We start from the raw sequence: 11,080 nt of genomic DNA on the forward strand, positions 1-11,080 counted from the left end.
ACAATTCTATGAAAAAATGCCACAAAGTAAATCATGGAAATTCAGGCTGTTAGACCCTTAAAAATGACCTTGTCATTCCAAAGTTACCCTCTTCCTCTAGCATAGAAAAAGACCACATGTTTAGTAAGTTAAAAATGATTTACTTACAAACTCTTTGCAGGTCAGGTTCATGTGCTTTTCCATACATCAGTAAGAAAATACAGGCGGTAACAGTTGGTTTAGTTACAGTGGTGAAAGTTCCTGAATTATTGGTATAGAACTCAATAATGGCTTCTAAAAGCCATGTGGTCTGAACTTGGAGCAATCAGTTTATACCACATCACATTGAGCTTTTCAAGTAGACTGAAGGAGAACAAAGGTCTTCATTACTTTCCTCTCAAAGTGAAGGGGAGTGATCTAGCTAAGCCTTGCAAGACAGCTTACTCTATGGCATTAACCCCTTCATGCATTAATCAAACTTCAAGCACATTGGTTATACAAAGCTGATTATCACACAAAAAACAGCAAATATATTAAAATTACTCAAATCCTTTTAAAACCAATGTGCTTACAAATCCAGATAAGCTTGATAGTATGATCAAAAGGGACCCTTGGACCTAGCAGATAATAGAATTTTTCTGTTTTATTTAGAAAATTTTAAGACTTTTGTTTTTTCACCACAGCTCCCATTCCATCCCCACTACATGTAAGAACCTAACAAGTTCTAAAAATTGGATACATTTAGAAGCATGGCTAGCTCATACATAGTGCCACATTATAAAATGTAACAAAAGCTTGTTTTGTTTCTTTTCCTTAGTATTCAGTTAATGTTGTGTTTGTAACCACAGCTTTGTTTTCTAAACGTAGAGATACAAAACATTCATTCAAGTCATAAAATCATCAATTATCTCATCCTTGCTGCAAGAAAAGAAATTGACCATTACTGTTAGCCAAGAAATTATTGTGTCACTCACAAAATGCTAAGATAAACTAAACTTTCAAAAGAATATGTTCAAAGTTAGAAACTGAAGCATGCTATCTTACACTAGACTAGAGAGTGAAGCAATTACTAATAGTGGCTGAATCATAAGTTGCATTCATCACCAAGAAAAGACAAGGGTTAGAGGCAGATAGACTCTTTTTTATCTTTTGACATGGTAACAAGTTGGCTTATCTACAACTCTCTTTAAATTTTCCCATGGAAATATTCAGCACAACCCAAGGTCTCTCTAAAACAGCTATGTCTAATCAATGGCACTCCAGATGTTGCTGGACTACAGCTCTCAGCATCACTGACCACTGGCCATGCTGAATGAAGACACACCCAAAGGTCTTCCAGAGACCTCATGACATTAGGTCATCTCAAGTCATCTCAAGTACTTGAGGTCATCTCAAGTACTTCTCAAGGTTCAAGTACTTCCTTAAAATGTCAGATGCAATTCAAAACTTACGTTTCAAAAACCAAAATAAACAAAGAATTTGTCCTACTATATTTTTATTATACCCATCTCTTCCTCCAATGAATATAGAACAGATTATTTATGGTTCCAAGGCAATCCCCACTGCAAACTTTTTAACTTTAAGGGTCAACTATAACATTTATAGGGACGCAGGTGGTGCTGTGGGTTAAACCACAGAGCCTAGGGCTTGCTGATCAGAAGGTCAGCAGTTCAAATCCCTGCGACAGGGTGAGCTCCCGTTGCTTGGTCCCTGCTCCTGCCAACCTAGCAGTTTGAAAGCACGTAAAAGTGCAAGTAGATAAATAGGGACCACTACAGCGGGAAGGTAAACGGCGTTTCCGTGTGCTGCTCTGGTTCGCCAGAAGCGGCTTTGTCATGCTGGCCACATGACCTGGAAGTTGTACGCCGGCTCCCTCGGCCAATAATGCGAGATGAGTGCGCAACCCCAGAGTCGGTCATGACTGGACCTAATGGTGAGGTGTCCCTTTACCTTATAACATTTATAAATATATTAAAGTAAAAAAGCCATAAATACAATATTCAAAGATGAAACAAGGACTAGCTGTCATCATCAAGTATTATGTAGTAGATACAATGCAAACCAACAATCACATTTTTAACCCAGAGTAAAAACATGTAAAAAAAAATTGCAAGCCCCATGCTAATAGAAGTTTGCTGATGGCCTCAGAAATCAGCCCACCCTTGGCAATCTTCCAGGGAACAGAAAATTTATGTGAGCCTGCTGTCAATCAGAAGATTACAGTAGCACAGAGAATATTGTGCTTTCTTCAGCTTGTAAAAGCCAAGCCCATGCTTTGCTTGTCAGATACTACTCATAGGCAGTAACTAGGAATTGAAGGGGAGAATGATGCTTTAATATAATTTGCTTCCAGCAACCAATTGTTGTAGGCTAGAAATTCCACCTACTTTTAGAATGCAATGTCTCATAACATTTTTAACACAACAAACAAACACATCACTTATATCCTGCGTTTCTTCAGAGGAGCTCAAGATAAAAACCACTTATTGACATTTAAACCTGGGGTGCTAAAAATTCACTCACAAAATGAATAACAATATGAATAAAGTCACAGAAGGTAGCAGTTATGGATAAAAGAAAAATTGAACAATAGTTGTGCCTAGCTGTTTCAGAGGACTATTCTTAGGAAGCATGTATATATTTATATTATTGATGAGCTCCCGTTGCTCGGTCCCTGCTCTTGCCAACCTAGCAGTTCAAAAGCACATCAAAGTGCAAGTAGATAAATAGTGCAAGTAGATACAGCGGGAAGGTAAACGGTGTTTCCGTGTGCTGCTCTGGTTCGCCTGAAGCAGTTTTGTCATGCTGGCCACATGACGTGGAAGCTGTGCGCTGGCTCCCTCGGCCAATAATGCAAGATGAGTGCAGCAACCCCAGAGTCGGTCACGACTGGACCTAATGGTCAGGGGTCCCTTTACCTTTACATTATTAAGTATACCCCACTTACTAACTGAAGTTCTTGAGATGGCTTACAATGTATTTAAAACACAATGAAATAAACACTGACACAACAGAAAATACAGCAGACAAAGGTGTGTGTTTTCTGTATGTTACAACAAATGCCGTTCTGCAATCTCTTGTCCTAGAACTGATGACTGAAGCAGCTAGAAGTCAGTTCCACACAGACCACGACTTCCCACTGGGTGGTTGCTGCCGATGTTTCTATCTGCCTCAGCCCTAGTGGCAGATGCACGAGGTGCTGAAGGAACAAAAATGCTACATGCTTCTCTCCCAGTTCCCAGATGATCCAACTGCCACTTTGCTGCAGAATCTCTGGGCACAGCAAGTCAACTAGGAAATAATTTCAGCCCAGACATGGCTGCCTAAGTATATTAGATAGCAACAAAGTGGTAAGCCCTGAAATTGGGTTGGGGAGAAACAGGAGTTTTTTCCTAGGCCTTCCCACCCACCCCTGTGCCCCTGTTTTTCTAGTTGAAAAAAATGACATTTTTGGTAGAAAAAAATATATTTGGCATTTTAAAAAAATAAATACTTTTTAAAACAAGGTTTTCCTTACTCAAACTGAATGGTATAAGATTATTTTTTACTCTACAACCTTAGAGCATGACAGTTTGTGTTTACTACAGACACATGCAACATTCAAGTCCAATATGCATCTCTATATCTAGAAGTGCTGCCATCTTCATACTATCATCCCTTTGCTGTTTGCAAATTACCAGTAATCTTTGCCTTCTTTTGATTTAAGTTTGAATATTCTAAAAGCTGCTCTACTGACCTGGCTCTGCCCTTGTGGTGAACCTTTTCACCTCTCCACTCCAATTACTATTACATAGGTACAGATAAAGGCAAAGGACCCTTGGACAGTTAAGTCCAATTAAAGACAACTATGATGTGCAGTGCTCATCTTGCTTTCGGGCCAAGGGAGCCAGTGACTCCAGACACCTTACATCTAACAAACAAACAAACAAACAAACAAACAAGTAGTAGAGGTAAATGCCATCATTGATGTAATTTCACTACTGTACTGTACTTTAGTTTAGACCACATCAACCACCCTTATGCGGATTCAGTTTGTGTGTGCACACACACAAACATATATGTACTATATTTTCCTGCGTACAAGACTACTTTTTAACCCAGGAAAATCTTCTCAAAAGTCAGGGGTTGTCTTATACAGTCGTATTTCTTAAATGGCGAATATATCCCAAACTCTATATTTTAACTGAAAAGGTTGGGGGTCGTCTTATTCGCCCAGTCGTCTTATATGCTGGAAAATACGGTAATATATATCCTTATCTCCTGCATTTCCTCAGAGAAGCTCAAGAGGGCTAACAAGTCATAAAACAATTTATCAGTGATCAAACATCAGGAAGCAAAACACAAGCAACAATATTTTTATAAGAACCATTCATGTGGCATCTGCCATAAAGTAAAAAACTTGCCATCTGATACGCAACTGCATGCCATGAGCATACTGATGGCATTTTGTTCCACATCTCTGTAAGTAACCCTTCCCCTTGAAGAGAACCCACACCTAAAGAAACCCATGCAGGAGGCTCCAGGAAGCCAACATCCAGCTGCCAATTCCCTGCGAAGGCAATGTGCTGCAAATATTCATGAAATCCCAGTAAGTGTATCATTATCACATCATGGTAACAGTAACAAACCCCAAAGTACAACTGGGGATGAATCTCTACATCATCTATAGATCGAGGCAGTATCTATGCCAGGGAGGAAATCCTCAGACGCAGGGTCCAAATACAGTGCTCTGGCCCCAAGGCCATACCCCTCATCAGCCCTGCATCCTCTTCAAATTCTTTGTCCTGGCTGGAATGTGCCTTTGAACTGTGGTAATTCATACAGGTGTTTAGAGGCTTTTGACATCTGCATGGCTGCAATGCAGCCTACTTAAGAGTTGTACCCACTGCTCCACCCACTTTTGCCTTTTTCAGTACAAATCACCCAGACTGCTGAAGACACATAGAAAGACAGAAAGGTGTCTTATAGAAACAACAGAAGAGAGGCATTCCAGAATATATTTGGATCCTGAGCCATAAAGAGTTTTATGGGTTAAAACCAGCACTTTGAATTGGGCTTGGACATATACAGCCAGCCAGCATAGTAATAACAGAATTAGTATTATGTGATCTGTGTTATGGTTGCCTCACCTCAAAAAAGGTTATTTTAGAACTGAATTTTTTTCAGAAAAAGGCAACCAAAATAATGAAGGGACTGGAACAACTCCATGACGAAAAGTTACAACACCTACCCTGTTTCTCATATTTTAAGACATACCCATAAAATAAGCCATAGCAGGATTTTTAAGCATTCAAGGAATATAAGCCATACCCCGAAAATAAGACATAGTGATAGGCGCAGCAGCAATGCCGGCTGCGGCAGGAGGAGGGAAAAAATAAGACATCCCTTGAAAATAAGCCATAGTGTGTTTTTTTGAGGAAAAAATAAATATAAGACATGTCTTATAATATGAGAAACACGGTAGGGTTTTTTAGTTTTGTGGTGGGGGGAGGATTAAGGGGGCATGAAAGAGTTTATGTATGATGTACTGAAAGCAGATTGGAAGTTTTTCTCTCTCTCTCATACTGGTAATACTAGAAGCTGGAGCCATCCAATGAAGTTGAATGTTGAAGGATTCAGGGGAGACAAAAAAAGTATTTCTTCACACAGCATAGAGTTATACTATGGAATTTGCTCCCACAAGAGGTAGCCACACCCTCCCATTTGGGTTGCTTTGAAAGTGGATTAAACAAATTCATGATTATTACTGTTAATGTCTACTAGCCATGGTAGTTATGTTCTGCCTCCACTACCCGAGGCAATATAACTCTGAATCTCACTTGGGTCTTGCTTGCAGGCTTCCCATAAGCATCTGGTTGGCCACTGTGAGAACAGGATGCTGGACATGATGTGCTTTTGGCCTGATCTATCAGGGCTCTTCTTAGTAGCAGCACTTCACCATCATCAAGACACAAATGATGAAAGTTTTCTGTGGATGATAACTAAACCATTTTACAACCACAATCTTTCATGCTGACTTCTTTAAGTAGTCACTGAGTATTCAGTGTGACTTATTCAGATATAAATGTGCACAGGATTCCAAACTTACTTCGTGTGACTGCAAATTATTTGCAACAAGTTAAAAAATTAATGTCTCTCACATGTACGTAAAATTCAATTACTGGAAGATTTTGTCAAGTCTCAGTTTTACATTACAGTACAGGCTTTTGAAAGAGACAAATCCATTCAGGTTCGTGTAACAGGTTTTAACAAATTGAGCACAAAGCACAAAACCACCGCTGAGATCCAGAAGATTTACATTAATATTTAACAGGAAGGACGCAGACACGAGGGTTACTTGTGAACATGAACATGTCTGATTTTGAAATTATGGACAAACCTCTCAAAATGTTTAAGGTTATATCATAAACATGACATATATTTCAATACAATAAGCCTCTCACATATTTATGCTGAAAAACAGACTGTCATTCTCTGCTTCCATAACTCTGCTTCAGAAAACTGTGTATACTATGGTACAATTGCAGCTGCTATTTTCTAGGAAATAAGAAAGCCTTGGGAAGCTTCCTGTTTTCAGCCATATTCATTTTCCAAAGAAAAATGGCATATACTTGCAACTCCACATCAAGCTATACAGGAAAATCAAAACACAGTTATGTTTCTTTATTTGTATTCTCCAACAGCAGTCCAATAACCATAGTTACAAGTTTGAAAGTTATGTTTGGCTTAACTATGATTAGAATCATAAAATCATAGAGTTGGAAGAGACCACAAGGGCCATCCAGTCCAACCCCCTGCCAAGCAGGAAACACCATCAAAGCATTCTTGACATATGCCTGTCAAGTCTCTGCTTAAAGACCTCCAAAGAAGGAGACTCCACCACACTCCTTGGTAGCAAATTCCACTGCCGAACAGCTCTTACTGTCAGGAAATTCTTCCTAATTAACAATATCACTGGTGTAGATACAATTCTATTAATAGTTATTTCTTAAATGAAGTAGGGGAAGAAATGTCCACATGACAAAGAAAATTGCAAGCACACAAGGCACTCCAAATCAGTTCACTATGATTCAACACCAGGAAGCATTATGTCTACACTGGGTCTATTATGAAATATATCAAAACCTTTTTAAAATTATCCAACAGCAATCTAAATACCAGTATTAATTTTCATTCAACAATACTTGTTGAGCGTTTAATTCAGACTTTGCTGCAACAATATTAAAAGACTCAAGACTAGTAGACAGACCTGCTTGCTTTTTATCCATTCAGAAGTTAATCTCCTTGGGTAATTCAAGTTTAGATAGAATACCAAAGATTTGTGAGGAAGGAAAAGACTCAGATTCCCAGTTAGATTATGGAAATACTTACTAGATTATCCCTGACAATTAGAAGTCAACACAAATAAAAATGCAACAGTGCTTCCAAAACTAATAATGTAGCATTTGATAGTATGTTTTATTTTCCTTATCTATAAAAGACAACAAGTACAACAGATCAACACAATTCTCCAAAAATGCTTTCCAATAATGCAATCTCATATTCTACACTGGTCAAACTAAAATAGTCATCTATTTTAAATCTGCAGCTCAATTATACCTACTGTGAATTTAAAGTAGGATATGAAAATATACATAACATATACAGGAGAGAGAAGAATGCGAGAATACATGTTTTAGGCACAAGGTTCTAGGAGCACTGGAACACAGAATAACAGCTCTGCACTGCTTCCATTGCAATTTACAGCATTTTTAAAGAAAAGCGTTATCTTCAATACTTAACTCAATTTCAAATTTTATTTCCTCAGCAAATACTTCATCTCCCAATTTAAATGGTTTATGCACACATAAATACACATCTGGTCAATATACAGTACATTATATATTTGCCTCTCTTTTCCTACTTAATTTGACCAGGTGAACTCTAGAAACAAAACGCTGCTTTCCCTATTTAGTTGTACTTTATTCTAGTCTTGCTTTTGCCTTAATTTTGTATAAATTACACAAAAGGCATTCAACTTCAGTATTTTGAATTTTTAAAATTCAAAAGAAATAAGATAATCCCAAATTACTGACAAAAAGACTGAATATCCACATTTTCACGAATACCTGTGTCTTCCTGTAAACCCAATATTCTCAATTGAATTAACCTCTAAACTCATTCCACAGCATCAACAAACTAGAGATTCCTGCAGAAAACTAACTCATTTTTAAAGTGTTAACACTGCATTTGTTTTAACTCCTTGAAAACTATATTTCATCCACAAAAGTTTCTGTCATATACAAATTAAGATTTTCTATATAACACAATACAACAGCATTGCTCTTTAACTTTTATGTTTTTCAGGTGCCTCTTACCTGATCCACTGAACTGGCTGCTTCCTAGTGTTGTTGGTCTGGTTTTTCCACGATTAAGAGGTGGAGAAAACATCTGCAAAACAAGTGGATGCATTTCAGTCAGCATGGAATGAAAACTAATTCAGTTATGTATATTTGGAATGTGAAAAAGCTGGGAATACATTAATAGAAAAAATTAATAATATTAACTGTGCTTAAAAATGTTTCGTAACACAGAGAATTAGTGGTACAATTTTTAAGGTCAGTTACATGGCCAGTTTATTACTCAATATAATAGGTTTATTGGTCAAAATACAACAAATGCAGGATAACCTAACAAAGCCAAGTAAATATTCTGTATTTTACTTTCAAAAAATACACTTGATTTAAATAAAAATAATGTAAGACATTGTGGGACATAATGACTTGCTTCCAATCTAAGATTACAGGGCAAAACAGGAATAAAGATACTAGGGCTGCAATCCTACACAGACTTACCTGGGAGTAAGTCCAATTCAACTCAATGAGGTTTACTTCTGAGCAAACATGCGCAGAATTGAACGGAGACTACAACCCTAATTATGGATACAGGAAAGCAGGTCCCACTCTTCTGAGCAAATAGGATTAGGATTAAGCTGCTTGGGGTCCCCCTCCCCGTTATCTACACTGCATTTTTACAGAAAAACAAACACCCTTTGATCTATCTGTGGAAAACAAACTTGAGAAAAGCTATCCAATGGCTATCTATGGGTCAGCTGGATTTTAACCAGTTAAGATGACTGACCCAAAGCCTTCAATATGGGAGGTTTGTTATTACATCCAAGTTTCCCCTTTGGCTGAGCCAGAAGCAACCAAGCCCTGCACGCAGCTGCCCCACTTCTCGGTCCGCTTTACCGTGGAGAAGCCATAAGAAGACTTCGAAGAATATCCTACCGCGCTGAAGTCCAGCAGGTCGCTCAATTCCTTGTCTGTCCCTATAGCGGCCATCCGCTGCTGCTGAGGATTCATCTTCATCCACTTATGGAGAGTCCTAAGCGGCAACAAAAGGAAAAGGAAGAGGCGCGTTAACCAAAACAAGGACGATGGCATCCTCAGCCTTGAGCAGCCCCTCGCAAAGCCAAAGATCATTCACTCTCCTTTCCCCCCGCATCTCAAAGGCACCCAAAAGCAACAGCAGCAGCACAGCCAACTCCATGGAAGTTTCTTTCCTCCCCCCCACTCCATCCGAGATGTTCGCATCCACAGAGTTTAATCCTTGCCTTGGGGAAGAAAGGCACGCCACTGAACTGGAAGCCCGGGCTAGGGAAGCAGGCAAGAGGGTCCCCCGAAGGTGGGGGGGGGTGCCTAACAAGAGTAGTCCAGAAGGGGAAGAATGAAGAGCGCCGAAGCGGAGGCAAAGTCCTCCAAGCAGGCCGAGCAGGGAAGTGAGCGGGTGGGCCGATGGAAAGGCGGGCAGGCGCTCGACTCCCTCCCCTCGACGAGGCTGCGAACAATAAGCAGGATCTCTTGCCCACCTCTCCGCCAGCCAGCCACTTCCGCGCCAGCGAAACACCGTCAGGAACCCGAAGTTTAAGGGGTTTCTGGCGGGAAAGGTAACTGTGTGTGGAGTGCGTGTTAGGAATCGGGGTCACCAATTGTGGGCGGAGGCGTGGAGGGGTCGCTCTTCCTGGAACAATCCCGCCGGCCTGCGCGGAAGAGCGAGAGGACCAACCCTGCCGCCCCTGCTCCCAGAGGGGGTCTCCGAGTCCTGCCCGCCCATCCCGCGGCCCCGGCTGCCTCCCAAAAAAGGGCGCCGGAGCCTCTCAGCACCAGGCTCGATACTGCCCAGACGCGCGCCCCGGGCGGAGACGGCCGTGCGCGTCCCCGCTTCTCCTCCCTCCGAGCCAGGAGGGAGCTCCCTCCGGCCGCCGGCTTCCCTTCCCCTCGGTCCCCACCCCTGCCCGCTTCTCCCTCTCCCTCCCTCCGTGACGCCTGCCTGCCTTTACCCGGTTCCCGGCCCCGCTGCCCGGGTCCAAGTGGCTCTTCTCCTTCTAAGGCGGCGGCGGCGGCAGTGTCACCACCGCCCCGGAGTCAGTCAGAGAAGCAGCAGCAGCGGAGGAAGACGGAGCGGAGGGGCGAGAATGCCGCACGCTCTCCTCTCCCTCAGCCCCGTCCTTCCTTTTCTTTCTTCCTCCTCCCCTCTTCGCGCTCGGCCGCTCCGTCGCCTGCCGCCCGTGTCCTCCCTTTCCTTCCCCCTCCCGTGCCTGCCGGTCTGCCTTTCTTGCCCCCTCCCGTCTCGACAGAACTTGCGGGGCCTCCCCTCAGGCAGACATTTTTGGGCTTCGGGGCCTCAGCACCGCCACGTTCAAGGTTCCTGCTCTGTATCCCTCCGCGCTTGGCGGCGGCGGCGGCAGCAACAGCAACCTCAGCAGCAGCGCCGCGAAGAGCGCGGCGGCGATTAACCCTTCTCTGCCTGGCGAGTGCCGCTGCCGCCGCCTTAATGAGCCCAGCGGCCCTCAGTCTCTGAGAGGTAAAAGACCTGGAGCAGGGAGAAAGCGGGCGCTTCTTCTCCGGCGGTCGGCCTCGTCTCCCTGCCAGGTCCCGCCGCACGCCTCTTCTCCCCTCAGCGAGTGAGGAAGCGGGCGCCGGGGAGCCAGGAAGCCCAGGTGGGCGGGCGGCCCCAGGGCTACTTCCTCCCACCACAGGCGCGCTTCAGGGACCTGGTCTCCAGCCGGCTTCCTTGGCAGTAAGAGCCGCTCTGAGCGCAACGGGACTTGCCCCCGCGG

General features: G+C 42.5%; 1 protein-coding gene across 4 annotated transcripts in view; it reads right to left on the reverse strand.

Annotated features, from left to right (window-relative positions):
* The window catches only part of TCF12 (transcription factor 12), a 141,891-nt gene extending 131,205 nt beyond the window's left edge, over positions 1–10,686 (reverse strand). Inside the window, exons 1-3 of one of the 4 annotated variants that reach the window (XM_035131798.2) lie at positions 10,301–10,686; positions 9,249–9,345; positions 8,337–8,409 (exon numbers count right to left, since the gene is read on the reverse strand). In XM_035131798.2, the coding sequence (XP_034987689.2) occupies positions 8,337–8,409; positions 9,249–9,329 (154 nt within the window). In that variant the 5' untranslated portion in view covers positions 9,330–9,345; positions 10,301–10,686. Of the gene's footprint in view, positions 1–8,336; positions 8,410–9,209; positions 9,346–10,300 lie in introns of all 4 variants that reach the window. The other 3 variants (XM_035131797.2, XM_060282399.1, XM_035131799.2) reach the window with 3 other exon arrangements.
* Positions 10,687–11,080: the final 394 nt, after the last annotated feature.

Source organism: Zootoca vivipara, chromosome 14 (assembly GCF_963506605.1).
Source record: "Zootoca vivipara chromosome 14, rZooViv1.1, whole genome shotgun sequence".
Classification (NCBI taxonomy): Eukaryota; Metazoa; Chordata; class Lepidosauria; order Squamata; family Lacertidae; genus Zootoca; species Zootoca vivipara.